At 43.9% G+C, this 16,958-nt stretch overlaps 2 protein-coding genes across 2 annotated transcripts; both read left to right on the forward strand.

Annotated features, from left to right (window-relative positions):
• Window positions 1-3,721: 3,721 nt before the first annotated feature.
• On the forward strand, window positions 3,722-4,395 carry LOC124648415 (non-classical arabinogalactan protein 30-like). The gene is made up of 2 exons (XM_047188187.1): window positions 3,722-3,971; window positions 4,073-4,395. The coding sequence occupies exons 1-2, from the start codon at window positions 3,722-3,724 to the stop codon at window positions 4,393-4,395; spliced, it is 573 nt and encodes a 190-aa protein (XP_047044143.1).
• A 4,544-nt stretch (window positions 4,396-8,939) lies between these two features.
• Window positions 8,940-9,571, forward strand: LOC124707945 (non-classical arabinogalactan protein 31-like). Its single transcript, XM_047239628.1, has 2 exons — window positions 8,940-9,150; window positions 9,261-9,571. The coding sequence occupies exons 1-2, from the start codon at window positions 8,943-8,945 to the stop codon at window positions 9,569-9,571; spliced, it is 519 nt and encodes a 172-aa protein (XP_047095584.1). The 5' UTR covers window positions 8,940-8,942.
• Window positions 9,572-16,958: the final 7,387 nt, after the last annotated feature.

Consider the following 16,958-nt stretch of genomic DNA (forward strand, 5'->3'; position numbering starts at 1 on the left):
CACGGGCTTATCCTATTATTCTACTAAAATGAATTTTGATGCAGGACTGATTAAAACATGACCTTTGATTGATAATTATGCCCAACGAAGATTGTAAATGTATATTTTTGTTTGTTGCAGCTTTAGAGGTACCAAGTCATAAAAAATTCATATGAGATGATAGGCTTAAACGAAGGTGAGAATTGAAGCAGGCTTGAACGAAGGTGAGAATTGAAGCAATATACATCCCTTCATGAATTTTGTACATATGGTTAAATCACTAACCAGATGTATAAACAGAATATGTATTTCCTAAGTGGAACACATGGGCCTATTTTTTTCTATCAAAAAAAGGTTCACTTTGGTCTAACTTCTAGATCCAGTATGGAAGAGATTTCACAAAAGATCGACATATTATGAGAGCGGACATGGTTAGAGCGCTTAAAGTACGCCTCAAAGGGGAGTGACTCTATGGAGTAGGATGTGCTGAAGATAATATCTACACTGGTCCTGGATTTGTGAGTGTGACCTTGCTTCACATGGGTAATGAGGTGATTACTACGACATCATCTACCCACGCGCTCCTTCTACCGAGAGTTCAGGCGTGCCAGGGAGAGCATCCCACTGATAAAGTTCAAATCAACCAAGTATGTTGTGTTTAAATTGAGTTTGATTGTTGCATATGAAAGAAATCGTTTATGAGTTTGGTTGTCGAGATCTAGAGATACACTGGTGTTGTATGGGTAGGTATAGCATACACTTGCGCATTCTTCTTCTGTTGGTCCAAGCTGCTGGTGTCAATTGATTGATCATAAGTTGCTCCATTGTCTGAAGAAAAATGTGTGCATTTTATTTGAATTGTCAGCTGGTATAAAATAGATCTTCTGTGATCACATTTGACTTGTTAGGCTGTTGACTTAGGCTGGTGCTGATTACAATACATGCCAATAGATCTCCGCTCAAAATTTGGACAACGATGATTGATATGCACGAGAATCCTACATGTTTAACACTATTAGAATATCTATGCTCCGTAGCAACGCACGGGCATTCGACTAGTTTCCATAATATAAAAATATTTAGCTTTAAAAACCGTTCACTACTCTAAAATGGTTTTAATTTAAAATCTATTCACCGAGTACAAGTTTCAGATCTCAAAATTGTTTCATTAAAATTAGGGAAAATGATAAATTTAATAGGAAAGAAACGATATAAGGTAAAGAAAATTAAAACCTAAAATAGACACAAACATAAAAAAGAAACAGAAAAAATGAGGGACAAGAAAAAAAAACGAGTCCATCGCGGGCAAACTAGGTCGTAGCCCACTGCGCGGGACTGGAGCCCTAATATAGCTTGTCGGGCAATTCCTGTTTAACGCCTGTAGCAAGTTACACGGACCTCACCCGTCGCTCTATGTTCTTCTAAATGGGTCGTCCCAATAGGAATCCCGGTGTCTTTTTTTTCGATTTATGAATATTCCAGAACCTTTTGGAGTGTTTTTCACACTTTCTTTCCGTTTCATTTTTCCCACCGGTTTTCCCTTGTTTTCCGGTTTTTTAGTTTTCTAGTTTTATGTTTTTAAAAAAAATCTGAACATTTTCAATTTCTAGATTTTTTGAATTTGAAAATTTTGAAATTTGATCATTTCTTATAATATGCATAGTTTTCAATTCAAATATGGAAAAAGTTGACATCTGATTTTTTTTTCAAAATCTGAAATTTTCAAAAAAATGAGTTTTTTTCAAAATCTGAACAATTTCGCAGATCTGAACATTTTTCCAGAAAACAAAATGAAAAAAGCGAACCAAACGTGAGCTCACCGAGAGTTTCCTGGGCCGGTCCAACCGAGTAGGGCTGCAGGCGTTGCGTCCCTAATAGACGTAGTGGGCGTTGCATAGGACCTCCCTGCTCGCCGGCAGGGAGCTCCTAACTCCCGCTTTAAGCGGGAGCGAACGACCGTTCCGCTCGAAGCGGCCACTTCGTGGGCCGTCTGGGCGTGGCCCAACAAAAGGTATTGTCTCTTTTTTTGTGTTCTTGTCGTTTTTATATTTTCTGTTTTTTTTTTGTTCAGACAAATTCCAGATCTGACTGTTTTCGAAAAATAAGAATATTTTGAAAATTTCGTTTTTTTTTAAAGTGAACAGTTTTTGAATAGAACATTTTTTGCAGTTGAACATTTTTTATAATTGAACAAATTTCAAAGTGAAACATTTTTTAAAACTGATCTTTTTTTTCAAATTGAACATTTTTAAAAATGAACATTTTCAAAATCTAAGCAAATTTCAATTTTGAACAAATTTAGATTTGAATAATTTTAAATTTTGAAAAATTCATATAATATAAACAAAATTCTTATTGGAACAAATTTCAAAATTAAACAAATTTTGAATTTGAACAAATTTATAATATAAACAATTTTAAGTCATAGAAAAACAAATCTGAACAAAATTCGAAATTAGCAAACTAATGCAGCAAAAACAAAGAAAAGCCCATCAAAACCGGAAAAACTTGAGAAAACCCGAAAAACCAGAAAACGAAGGGAAAAACCATTCCTGCTAGGCGCTAATGGGCCGGCCCACACCCGTCGTCCCTTGAGCGGGAGCGAATCGCTCCCGCATTGGGCGGCGAATAGGGATCGCCTCGCCGGCAGCGACGCTAGCGAAACACCTGCAAGGGTGCGGGCCGTATCCAAAGCTACGAGCTTCAGCTAGGAGAGCCGAGTGCAAATATAGTGAAGCAAACTTGGCCTGAAACCAAATATGCCTCAAATTTAGAACCAGGTCGCTATTTATGTTTGGATTTGCCGCCTGATCCATACATTGTAATGATGTCGATTGAAGTTTTTCCCCTCAAAAACGTTTTTCCCTCAGAAAGAAACTTGGCCTGAAAAATAAACTGTCTACAAATTAAAGGCATGGTGAAGTGAGCTGCTATACAAAAATTAACTGTTGTAAAAACCTCTGCTGTCAAAATAGGAACAAACGAAACAAGCTTTCCTCTGATGCTTTTGTCGCTGCAATCGATACCTGGAATCAGGGGAGCCAGGAGGCAAGTTGCTTGCCTTAGCAGCAACTCCACACACAGATTCCCAGCGCAAAAACAGTAATCTTTTCGTTATTCAGGGACCGAGATGAGTAGAAACAAAGGTCGCCGTTCCGCAGAATCCTCCGGGCAACGCTCCCCGATAACATGACCAGTCTATCTAGCTAACCCTTTCAGGGAAATCGAAACCCAAGGTAGTAGGAGTGTAGTACCAGCTAGCAGTAAGACTAAGAGTACAGTAAAAAAGCGACACCAAGATTCGGTAAAAGGGTCAAACTCTGTCAACGATTCGAAGTAAACAAACACACCATGTTCTTCAGTCACATCCTTTCCAACTGATTCAACCTTAGCAGAATAGAAGGCGTCAAAAACATGGCAGGATTCACCCAGGGTGCTTCCCTGAATGCATGAAGATTAACTTGCAGCTCACTGCTCTGCATTTGTTTAGAATCTCTACAGCGTCTCTACTGTTGGCAACACAACAAATGCATTAACTGCAAGCGGAATCTCATCTGGCCGCTAGCTCAGTCACTTGTTTGATCACGAAGCAACTGGTCAAACACAAGACATGCAGAAACCCTAGCAAGCTGATGGATCGATCAATGTCCCGGCCACTCTATAAATTAGCTCGTCTAACTTAACGGATAGCATCGCAACTCGACCATTTCCAACCACAGCGCAAGATATTACCGTTGAGAATATGGTTTCCATGATCAAGATCCATGGCGCCGGGGTGGCAGCCGTTGCCGTGCTTCTCCTGGTCGCCATGCTCCCTTCCCATGCGTCTACGACCATGGACGAGCCGGCTGTGTACAAGCACGCGGCTCCAGCTCCGTCGCCGACGTCGCCGGCCAAGGCCCAACCGGTGATCATGGTCCAGGGCGTCATCTTCTGCAAGACCTGCAAGCTCCCCGGCTACAACCGCGACATCGACGCCTCGCCTCTCCCCAGTACGTCCTCTCCGATGATCAACACCCCGTTCAAAGAAAAACTTGACTATTTCTTAACCTCTCCGTATTAATCTGTACTACAATGATGTGCATCAACGCAGACGCGACAGCGAAGCTGGTGTGCTACGGCGGCGGCGGCAAGAGCGGCGGCGCGTACAGGGTGCTGAACATGACGAGCACGCCGACGGACAAGACCGGCTACTTCCTGTTCATGGTGTACGACGTGGCCATGTTCAGCCGGGAGAGCTGCAGGGTGTACCTCCGCACGTCGCCCACAGCGCACTGCGACGCGCCGTCCCTGCCGGCCGACGCCTCGCTGGGGATCATCCTCGAGCAGTCGGAGAAGAAGAAGAACGTCTACAGCTCCAAGAGCGTGCTCATGTACGCGCCGCGGAAGGGCCGCAAGTGCCCGCGTCACTACTGAGACTTGCGTACGTGTGTGATGAGATGGATGCTTGAATGCACGAGTGCTGTGAGGGACGCTAGTGATGGTTCAGGTAGGCTCGCACGTACTTAGTCGAAGGCAATAATAAGAAGAGATTGTTGTCGCGCGTAGGTTTCCTTAATTTCAGTAGAGGATCGATCGTAGTTTCATGTTGGCCGTTGGAGCGGTTGCTCGTCCATGTGTGACTGTGTGTAACGTCTCCCTTTGTCAGTTTGTTGTTTCGTCGACGAGTTAATGAGTTAATTTGGTCATGTTTTTCTTTTTGGTCACGTTTTCTCAGAAGGGATTTTGCACTTCTAGCTCGCTTGGAAAAGTCAGTTTTAAGTCCACCCAAGTTACTCCCTCCAATCCATAATAAGTGTCATGGTTTTAGTGGATAGGAGAGGTATAAATATTTTTTAGAATTTCCAATAAATAAATAATGATTTAGAACTAATAAACGTTGGCATTAAAAATGATTATTTCTAATTCAGCTTGGAAATAGATAAATTATTTTAAGGATGACTTTTTCAGGGTTAATGCGCCATGCCATGCATCCGATTAGATAGAAAGAGTGTTATGTATGGAAGTTTTAGGATCAACTAAGAATTACAAGCGTAAAGAGTAACTAGAACATCTCGAGAATCCTTGCTATGGGCATAAGCCCACCGCTGGATCTTCTTCCTAACCAACGCTACCACGGTGTCCGGAACGAGAGCTATGTTGCGAAAAAACCTTTTGTATGTTCCGCTCTTTCCAAGCCACATGGCATAAATGATGCAACCCTGGCCTCCTTTCTCTTCTCCTTCAACAGACCCCTTGAGCATGTCATCCCACCAAGCCTTGATGTAGCGACCCAAGGTTGAAGCGACATTTCCGATAGTGCCATTCGCCAAGAATATCTTTTCCCGAACTAACGTGGAGAAGCTGCACATTGCTAAATCAAGTCATACGGTCTTGCGAAAATGTTTAATGATGTACACTACACTAGTGTTCACTGAAACACATGTGGTTTACATGCGCGCCCCAATTGGGCCGTGTGAATTTTTCATGTAGACTGTTTGATATAGCCCAACCAGGCAAAGGAAAAAAAATGACCTGGACTACGGCGAGCTTACGTTGGTCTAAAGAGATTTATAACGATACTAGAATAGTTACATGGGGTCATCACATGTTTTCGGAGGGAGGAGAAGGAAGAGAGCATAGAACCATCAAGGTGGGTCGTAGGAAAGCAAAGATATTTCATGAAGAACATACAAAGGATAATACCAAACAATTGTACCTAGAATGGAAAATAGATAAAGCGGATTATTCTCTTATGGAGACGTCTCTCCGGTAGCAAGGCATCAATTTGACTTTGGTAATGTTGCTCCATGACTCCGGGTCCTGAGTGGACGATGTGTGGGTACATGAATGTATTGATTGTGTGTGTCTATGTCATACTCGGCATTAGTAGAAAATAATACAATCCTACAAAATTGTGGTCCAAATCCGAAGCATTGACTTTCTATGCATAAAAAGTACAAGAACTTATCTGAAAGAAGTGCAATCGTATTATGTTACCACACAAAAATATACATCATGTGTATTACTATAAAGTTGGTCTTTTACAACACAAATCGCCATCGTGTGGACTAGGGAAACCAGTGAACCCCTCACGTGTGGCTCCTTCCCTAGCGGAGCAAAGTACCTTAGACAGTCATTTGTTGCCCTCGTATGTATAGCCCAAAACAATTGCCAATATCAACATCGGTGAGGTTTCACGAAAGTATTTCATTGATGTTTCACATGTGCTCGAGAATCAATGTGGGAACATACACTTTTTTAAACATAAGGCTTGACGAGCCCAGTTTTGAATTAACAAAGCCATCATCTGGCCAGGAGTACAAGGTAGCACGCAACAAAGAAAAAAGAAGAGAAAAGAAAAAACTGGGGGTACCAGCTAGAAATACAAGCCCAGGGGTGAAGAGCTAAAGCCTACCACAAAGGAACAAGCAGACCAGGGTCAGGCCCTAAACTACAAGATCTCCGAGAGCGCCCAAGAGTTCAGCAAAACACCGCCGGCTCAGCTTGAGGCCCCAAGCCCCGAGATGCCACTCCGCGGATCTGAACCACACAGGACTAGCACACTGAGCATCCTGTCAAAACTGAGGACCACCAACACCCCGAGAACTGGCTAACTACGTTAGTGAAGCCGGCGAAACTCTAGAGCTTGAAGGGGGAAGCTTCATGACAGCACCTCCAGGAAGAAAAATGGCGCTCGCGAGCGTCATCGTTGTCGGCACAAACCAGCTGTGCAGTGCTTTCGCGGAGGCTTCAGCACCCACCCCAAGAGAACGTGGAGGCTTCGCGGAACATACACTTCGTTAAAGTGAAATCTATTTTTCATACAGGTTTTCAGAACATGTTACATCTTTTCACGCGGATTCACCTAATAGTGAAACATATTTTAAAATATACGAAACATGAAATGAAACAACCTTTGAGATAGACACCAGGTAGATTTTTAAAAACATTAAAGTATTTTCGATAAAAGGTTTATTCTTACCACATGAACAATCATCTCGAACCGACGGGATATCATCCATTCATCCTCAGACTATAACTTTTCTGGAACCAACGGGACAAAGAGAAACTGTGGATGTGTCTCTTTCTCAACCAATGGCGTTATCCTTTTTTAGCATCATCAATCGGGTTGTTGGACCACCCTTTGTCACTAGGTAACGAAAGTTGGCCCACCCCATTCCTCATCTCTACAAGTTTCAGCATGAAAGCAAGGATAGTAATGTCGAAGCTCACTTAGGGCATGGCCAACGCTCCACCGTGGACGGTCGCTCCAGCTTCACACGTAGATACGGATGGTCCAAATCATCTCTTCCTGGCACTTGCAGACTAAAGTAGTCTCCTGCAGGAGATCCTACCTCTCCGCTGCCTAAAGCTGAAGCAAGGAAAGAAAGTGAGGAGAGATAGGAGAGAGGGTGGGCCGGTGGAGAAGAAAAGTGGTGAGGAGAAAGATGCTTTGAGTCAGGTTGTGGGGTTATTATATGGAATAGTTTGGACTGTTGTGTTTGATGTGTACCGTTTACATAATTTTTTTTCCTTACGTGGAAAATGAGGCAGTAGGTAGATGCTGCCTCCATTGTACATGCCCTTAGTAGCTAGAAATGCCATTTCAGATGAGTTTGGACGCCGTGTATGTAGTTCATGGAAGCACGGAACTGTGTATCTTTATTTGTCCAAGTTGAATAAAATCCCTGTCTCTCCCCTAAAAAAACAGATCGGCCCAATAGTGCCTATTGCGCTGGGCGTGGGTTAAGCCTGAAAACAATTTTGGAACTCATGAAATGCAAGGATTCAACGATGTTCTGATTTAGAACTTCACCATGGTATATACTAAAATTGTGCCAAAATTTGGTTGAAAAACTGGCTGATTTTGGCCGAATTCGCCCGGTCTTTGGGGTCGGATGTGGGTTCGCTGCTGGAAATCTAAACCTCCCCAGGAAAAAAATTACATCTATTCAACGCTAAATAGCGCTGGATTTCGGTCTAAGAGCGCCAACGAGTGAAGATGCTCTTAGAATTATCATCTATTCACAAGAGCACCAAGGATAGATCACGTACGACAGTGTCGCGGGCTGGCTCCTTAGGTTCACTAGTTCAGTAAGTGTGTAACCCCTCAAAAAATTCCAGAGAGCTCCTTTTGCCTGGCCTCGCCGGAGTCGTAGACACCGTTCGTTTTACTGTTTGCTTCTAATACTTCGTACTTACCTTCAGTTATTCTAAGCGAACACTTTGAACCCCATCGTCAGTTAAGAATAGAAGTTAAATTCCCGATTGAAATGGATCCAACATGCCTTGAACGCTACGTATGATATGGAGCATTTCAAGTTCCTCTTATTCATCCGATGCCCCCTCGGTTTGCTGGCTATTAGCTCATGATCCGTAATTCCGGATGGTGTTAGCTAGCTAGAGTGGGCATAGCCGAAGGTAAAGTGTAACTACAGACTACAGTATACTCGTAGTACACTGACACTGCGCCTGAACTCAACAAATCATACGCGAATTTAATTAGTTGATCCTAAACGAGGTGTACGTTTACGTGCCGTCGCATATTCTAAGTCAGCTTATACCTGGAAGCGTGCTACGGCGCTCCCCGGCAATGAGCACCCGCTGCTGTTAACGAAGTGTAGCAGCTGGCTTGCGATGCACTCCAAAACCACATCTTGGCCCTCGATCTAATCCCCGATCGACGAGCCCTGATCATATTTTCAGCGCAACTTGCAGTACAACTTGACAATCCATCCCTCCATCCACCTCTGCTGATCCTACGCAAAAACCTCGGTCACGAAACGAATTATTTATACATCATGGATTCAGCTAGTATCCTACCGCTGCTATAAATTGCAACCTCTTTCGCTTCTTGTCTTCGCAACCTATCCTAGTCCTAGCCAGCTACTCGATCTTGTACTGACGAATAGCTGCTTGGCCGTACCGTAGCTGATCTACTAACCGGCCTTAGCTAATTAGCTAGGGAAACATCGAGCACCATGGCTGCTCTGCTAGCCAAGTGCCTCGTGCTTTCCCTCTCCATCACGCTCCTCTCTCTCCTATGCGGCGGCGGCGGCGCCTCCGCCATGGGCCTGCCCCCGCCTCCGGCCACGGTGAACTTCAGCATCGCGGTGCAGGGCATGGTGTGGTGCAAGGGATGCAAGTACAGCGGCTACAACGCCCCCATGGATGCCTCCCCGCTCGAAGGTTAATTAACTACCCCTATAGCCCCGACGAACTTCTATTATTCTTTCGTTCTGGCATGTGGCATGGCGCCATGGATCGAGACAGATGACACTGACTGTCTATGTGCGCAGGCGCGGCGGTGGAGCTGCGGTGCAGCCACGGTCCGCGGCGGACAAAGTTGGTGCCGGGGGTGACATGGCAGGGCGGCTACTTCCTCATCGAGTCGTCGCAGCTGACGTCCTTCACCATCGACGAGTGCAAGGTGTATGTGACGGCCTCCCATTCGCCATTGTGCGACCTACCCGTGCCAGAGAACCCGGGCGCCGGAAAGGGGCTGCCGCTCAAGTTCGAGCGCTTCGACAAGCGTGCCGACGGCCTCCAGGCGATCTACTCCGCCGGCAACTTCTTCTTCCAGCCCGAGTACCCCAACAAGTGCTACTGATACATACGTCCATCGTGCGTTCGTCGTATTCCACCTCATGGATACATGTAGTTGTAGGTGTAGAACATGGTGCACCGTACGCACGGATGCAAGTACTTGAATAAATGGATGATGCGATTAGTTAACTGTTGGATATTAGTACTACCGGGGAAATGTAGAGATGTCACACTTGTCAGGTTGGCTTCTAAGTTTCTTCGGTTACAGTTGTTTACTTATTTATGTAACTCGATGGTCGGAATGTCCGTGTATCTTCTTTCTGAATTATTAGGATGTTTAAAGTTTGCCATGTGTGAATGGTGTTGCACGGGTTCTTTCTGTAATTTTCAAAAAAAAAGGGGGTTCTTTCTCTAAGAGCATCTCCACCGGCAGCCCCCAAATAGGCGCCGGCAGTGCATCCTCCATTTGGGGAGGCTCCTCCCACACCGACGCCTCCCAAACGGCGGCCCCCAAATTTTTTTCTTCTTTTTACAATATTTTGAAACAACATATCAATCATATTTTATTCATACAATCACACAAATAGAATTAAATTATTCATACAATCAATCAAACAAATAGAATTAAATTATTCATACAATCAATCAAGTAAATAGTACTTCAATTATTCATACAACCCATCAAATAAATAGTACTTAAATTAATCGTACATGCAAACAAATAGAAATAAAATCATGCATTGTTGGCTGCTCCTCTCCTAGTCCACAAATGCGCAGCTAGATCCGGCTTCAGCTGTGCATGGACACCTGCATCTCAAATTTCATTGTTCATATGAAGAAAAGTAGCAAATTCTTGGGGTACATGCTCTACCTCAGCTAGTGGCCCTTGATAATCAAATGGATGATCATCCTGCATAGGTGCGTCACGCTCGCTCTCAATGATCATGTTGTGGATGATCACACAGGCGTTCATCACCTCCCACATATGTGCCTCGGACCAAGTGAGAGCAGGGTACCTGACAATGGCGAAACGCTGCTGAAGCACCCCAAAAGCACGCTCAACATCCTTGTGTGCTGCTTCCTCGCATGTTGCAAAATAGGCTTCCATCTCGTTTGATGGAGAGGAAATTGTCTTCACAAATGTAGCATACGTCAGGTAGATACCATCAGCTAGATAGTACCCCTTGTTGTATGCGTGGCCGTTTACCTCAAAGTTCACGACAGGAGCTTGTCCCTCAGCTAGCCTGGCAAACACCGGAGAGCGCTGCAGCACGTTGATATCATTGTTTGTTCCTGCCATGCCAAAAAATGCATGCAAAATCCAAAGCTCATGGTCTGCCACCGCCTAAAGAATGATACTGCACTCACCAGTATGCCCCTTATAGATCCCCTGCCAAGCAAAATGGCAATTCTTCCAGCCCCAATGCATACAGTCAATGCTTCCGAGCATCCTAGGAAACCATCTTGCTGCATTCTTTTGCAGGATCCGAGCTGTATCATCTTCTCTTGGTGCTCTCAAATAGTCTTTAGCAAACACCGCTATGACGGCTCGGCAGAACCTGTAGAGAGTCATTGGCTGTATCTGGAGGAGCTCCGTATGCAAAACAGTGCATTGCAGCAGTGCACTTCTGAATTGAGGTGAAGCCCCACAAACCCGTGCAATATTTCTTGGTCATGAAGTACTTGTAGTACTCCCTGACGTCGTGGACAATCTTCAAGAACAGCTCCTTGTTCATCCTAAACCGGCGCCGAAATTTCTTCGACGAAAGAGTCGTTTCGTCGTTGAAGTAGTCGGCGTCAAGGAGCATTGCGCCGGCTTCACGATGCCGGTTGATGTTCCTCCTCTTGCCTGGCTTTGAGCCGCCGCGCCGAGGCACGACGAAGAAAGGCTTGCGAACGCACAGCATGTTCGTCAGAATCAGCTGCTGTTGTTGCCGCCGAACAGCCTGAGCGTTCTGCTCCTCCATGAACAGCTGCACCATCATCTCGTCGTCGCTGTCCTTCGCGGCAATTGGACGAACACCTTGCGGACGGGGCGATACTATCACGGTGGCGGCGAGTGATGACCCACAAGCATAGGGGATCGCAACAGTCTTCGAGGGAAGTAAAACCCAATTTATTGATTCGACACAAGGGGAGACAAAGAATACTTGAAAGCCTTAACAGCGGAGTTGTCAATTCAGCTGCACTGGAAACGGACTTGCTCGCAAGAGTTTATCAGTAGTAACAGTTTTATAGCGAGTAGCGTAGTGAAATAACAGCAGCAGAGTAACAAAGACAGCAGTAGTGATTATAGTAAACAAGCAGGATTAAAATATCGTAGGCACAGGGATGGATGAACGGGCGTTGCATGGATGAGAGAAACTCATGTAACAATCAAATCAGGGCATTTGCAGATAATAATACAACGGTATCCAAGTACTAATCAATCAATAGGCATGTGTTCCATATATAGTCGCACGTGCTCGCAATGAGAAACTTGCACAACATCTTTTGTCCTACCAGCCGGTGGCAGCCGGGCCTCTAGGGAATCTACTGGAAATTAAGGTACTCCTTTTAATAGAGCACCGGAGCAAAGCATTAACACTCCGTGAACACATGTGATCCTCATATCACCGCCATCCCCTTCGGTTCTCCCAATTTCTGTCACTTTGGGGCCTCGGGTTCCGGACAGCAATATGTGTATACAACTTGCAGGTAAGATCATAAAGCAATGAATATCATCATGAATCGATAACATGTTCAGATCTGAGATCATGGCACTCGAGCCCTAGTGACAAGCATTAAGCATAACAAGTTGCAAAAATATCATAAAAGTACCAATTACGGACACTAGGCACTATGCCCTAACAATCTTATGCTATTACATGACCAATCTCATCCAATCCCTACCATCCCCTTCAGCCTACAGCGGGGGAATTACTCACACATGGATGGGGGAAACATGGCTGGTCGATGGAGAGGCGTCGGTGGTGATGATGGCGATGATCTCCTCCAATTCCCCGTCCCGGCGGAGTGCCGTAACGGAGTTTCTGGTCCCGAGACGGAGTTTCGCGACGGTGGCGGCGTACTGGATGGTTTCTGGCGATTTTCGACTTCTCCCCGTGCGTTTTTAGGTCGAAGGCAATAAGTAGTCCGAAGGAGGGCGTCGGGGGCCAGCCGAGGCCGCCACACACTAGGGCCGCGCGGGCCCCTCCTGGACCGCGCCGGCCTAGTGTGTGGGGCCTCGGGCCCCCACCTGGCTTGCCCTTCTGGCTCCGCCAATATTCTGGGAAAATAGGACCTTCCGCATAAATTTCGAGGATTTTCCTGAAAGTTGGATTTCTGCACAAAAACGAGACACCAGAACTGTTCTACTGAAAACAGCGTTAGTCCGTGTTAGTTGCATCCAAAATACACAAATTAGAGGCAAAACAATAGCAAAAGTGTTCGGGAGGGTAGATACGTTTTGGACGTATCAACTCCCCCCAAGCTTAGCTTATTGCTTGTCCTCAAGCAATTCAGTTGACAACTGAGTGCGATAAAAGAACTTTCACGAACACATTTGTTCAAATGATGTAAATATTCTCATGATATGGCAAGTACTTAAGCAGTTCATAATAAGATACATGCAAATAAAATCATCTAATAGCTATGTCAATCATGGAAAAGGTACCAACAAATTAATAATGAGCATCATGAATCATGTCTATCAGCAGGATTGCAATGTTCATAGAATGATATGATAAAGTGGTATCTCGCTTGCCCGTAATCGTACAAAGCAAAACATAAATGCTTGGGCACCTTTGAAGTTCATGAGAAGACTGGAAATAGAGATTATCAAAGATAAAAGCATCAAAGTTATACCACAATTAATCACATTTTGGGACAAGCATATTTACTAAGAATGACAGTTGTGCTCTCAAGAAAGTGCTCAAAGAAAGGATGGAGACTCAATGTAAAAGTAAAACATTGACCCTTCGCAGAGGGAAGCAGGGATTAACATGTGCCGGAGCTTTTCATTTGTAAAACTGGAGTAAAATTATTTTGAGAGGTGTTTGTTGTTGTCAACGAATGATAGTGGGTACTCTAACTACCTCGTCAACCAGACTTTCAAGAGCGGCTCCCATGAGGGATGTTATCTCTACCAGCAAGGTAAATCATCCCATCTTCTCTTTTGTTTACACACGTATTTTAGTTTCATTATGGATGACACTCCCCCAACCTTTGCTTACACAAGCCATGGCTAACCGAATCCTCGGGTGCCTTCCATCAATCACATACCATGGAGGAGTGTCTATTTGCAATTTAAGTTGCTTACTGATAAATCAGGGCAAAACATGTGAAGAGAATTATTAATGAAAGTTGATTAATTGGGGCTGGGAACCCCGTTGCCAGCTCTTTTTGCAAAATTATTGGATAAGAGGATATGCCACTAGTCCGTTATGAAAGTCTGTCAAGAGTAAATGACAAGATCGAAAGATAAACACCACATATTTCCTTATGAGCTATGAAACATTGACACAAATTGAGAAGCATTTTGAAGTTTTAAAGGTAGCACATGAGAATTTACTTGGAATGGTTTGAAATGCCATGCATAGGTATTTATGGTGGACACTCCGGAATAACTTGGTTTTCATGTGTTTGGAAGCACGAGCAGCGTTCCCGCTCAGTACAAGTGAAGGCTAGCAATAGACTGGGAAGCGACAATCAAGAGAGCAAGAATCGTCATAATCATGCTTGCGACAAAAATAAATTAACGGAGGCATAAAAGTGATACAAGAACTCTGAGATAAAGTAAATCATCGAGGCTTAATTGACATTTTGTTCAGTCATATGCATGCGTGAGCATGTGCCAAGTTGATCCAAGAGAATTATTTAGAGGAGGATACCACAATGTCATACCTATCTATGAATAAAGCAATGCAAGCACATATTTATGACATGCTACTCATATTAATAAATTGGAGCTAATCATGAGAGAACATGAACTACTAGACTTTCTTAAATGACATATACCTCACATGAACCAACTAAGCATGCTCACATGGATGAGTATATGTACAAAAATGAAAACAAATAGAGTTCATACCAGCCTCTCACCACAATCAGATTGTCGTAGATCATCATTATTGCTTTTTCACTTGTGTAGCTTGAATAATATGGAATGAAAACCACGCTCCAGCCACCGAAGACCATTGAACTCATAAAGAACTTTACAAAACCAAAGAAGAACAGCAAATACTTTTGGTGTTTTCGAATTTGGAAACAAGAACAAAAAGAAACAAGCAAACAAAGCAAAATCTTTTTGGATTTTTTATAGCAAACCAACGATAGCAAACAAAGCAAGATAAAATCAAGAAACTAAAATAAATAAGTGGTGAAGAGAAACAACAGAAATATTTTTGGTCTTTTTGTGTTTTAGGAAAGAAACAAAGCAAGAACAAGAAAAAGAAAACTAAAAAAAACACAGAAAAGCAAGATGGCAGAAATCTGCCAAAACTTGACAGCAGTATAGTAATTGATTTTTAAGAAATTCTTACGCTGCTCAGCTCAAAAAGTGTTCAACTAATGAAAGCTAGATAACAACCTGGGAAACATGCACAAAACTTGGCAGCTCAAAATAACGTTCTGGCTGTGCGCACGAATTTTTTTAGTAACAGTCCAGAATCTGTTTTCAGGCAGCACTTCCCCAAATATCATCTTCCTCTCATTAGAAAACCACTCAAAGAAACTAAACAAGTATGTACAAGTATCCAAGCAACCATAATATGCAAAGAATGAGTGATGCCGGTATACCTCCCCCCAAGCTTAGGCTTTTGGCCTAAGTGGAGATCAACCCCAACGAGGGTCTGGGTTCCATGCCGGTGGATCATACATGGCGTAGTCATAATAAGGTCCCGACGCAGAAGAAAAGCGTGGAGACTCCTCATGCCCAACTTGTTGATACGAAGAACTTGCTGCATCGGATGACGAATCGAGGTGTTCCTCGGCCTCCTCCGTGTTGTCTCTTGCACGATGGCCTCCTCCCTCTATGTATGCATTAAGTGCACTTTCCGTGACTGACCAATCCTCCCTGGAATCAAGGTTAAACAGAGCAGGTGCGAGCAATCCTACTAATTTTTCAGTTTTCTTAGTTATTCTCCAAGCTTTCTTGTAAAATGTTATTCCGTAAGACAGGTTGCTCAAATTAGACGAATCAGAAACAAATTCATGTTTAATCATGGATACTATGTCAAGTTTCTCTATGGGAAGTTGAATATCAAGATGGTGAGGTTCTACACCATGCATAGCTAATAAACGAGAGGCGATAAGACCTCCACAAATTCCTCCCTTCTCACGGTTAGTAGCAAGTCTATTGGCTATTGATGGCGTGTATTTCACACGTTCGTTGGGGAACCCCAAGAGGAAGGTATGATGCGCACAGCAGCAAGTTTTCCCTCAGAAAGAAACCAAGGTTTATCCAACCAGGAGGAGCCAAGAAGCACGTTGAAGGTTGATGGCGGCGGGATGTAGTGCGGCGCAACACCAGGGATTCCGGCGCCAACGTGGAACCTGCACAACACAACCAAAGTAACAAAGGATTAACCGTATTGTGTGGAAGATGATTGTTTGCATAGAAAATAGTAAAAACAAGTATTGCAGCAGATTTGTATTAGAGTATTAAAGAATGGACCGGGGTCCACAGTTCACTAGAGGTGTCTCTCCCATAAGATAAAAGCATGTTGGGTGAACAAATTACAGTCGGCCAATTGACAAATAGAGAGGGCATAACAATGCACATACATGTCATGATAAGTACAATGAGATTTAATTGGGCATTATGACAAAGTACATAGACCGCCATCCAACTGCATCTATGCCTAAAAAGTCCACCTTCAGGTTATCGTCCGAACCCCTTCCAGTATTAAGTTGCAAAGCAACAGACAATTGCATTAAGTATGGTGCGTAATGTAATCAATAACTACATCCTCGGACATAGCATCAATGTTTTATCCCTAGTGGCAACAAGCACAACACAACCTTAGAACTTTCATCACTCGTCCTGGTGTCAATGCGGGCATGAACCCACTATCGAGCATAAATACTCCCTCTTGGAGTTACTAGCATCAACTTGGCCGAGCCTCTACTAATAACGGAGAGCATGCAAGATCATAAACAACACATATGCAATAACTTGATAATTAACATAACATGGTATTCTCTATCCATCGGATCCCGACAAACACAACATAGAGTATTACGGATAGATGATCTTGATCATGTTAGGCAGCTCACAAGATCCAACAATGAAGCACAATGAGGAGAAGACAACCATCTAGCTACTGCTATGGACCCATAGTCCAGGGGTGAACTACTCACTCATCACTCCGGAGGCGACCATGGCGGTGTAGAGTCCTCCGGAGATGAATCCCCTCTCCGGCAGGGTGCCGGAGGAGATCTCCAGAATCCCCCAAGATGGGATTGGCGGC

Source organism: Lolium rigidum, chromosome 4 (assembly GCF_022539505.1).
Source record: "Lolium rigidum isolate FL_2022 chromosome 4, APGP_CSIRO_Lrig_0.1, whole genome shotgun sequence".
NCBI lineage: Eukaryota > Viridiplantae > Streptophyta > Magnoliopsida > Poales > Poaceae > Lolium > Lolium rigidum.

Coding starts and splice junctions, on each gene's coding strand:
- LOC124648415 (XM_047188187.1), top strand. CDS start 3,722: ATGGTTTCCATGATCAAGATCCATGGCGCCGGGGTGGCAGCCGTTGCC. Junction 3,972..4,072: donor CGACGCCTCGCCTCTCCCCA/GTACGTCCTCTC, acceptor GCATCAACGCAG/ACGCGACAGCGAAGCTGGTG.
- LOC124707945 (XM_047239628.1), top strand. CDS start 8,943: ATGGCTGCTCTGCTAGCCAAGTGCCTCGTGCTTTCCCTCTCCATCACG. Junction 9,151..9,260: donor GGATGCCTCCCCGCTCGAAG/GTTAATTAACTA, acceptor CTATGTGCGCAG/GCGCGGCGGTGGAGCTGCGG.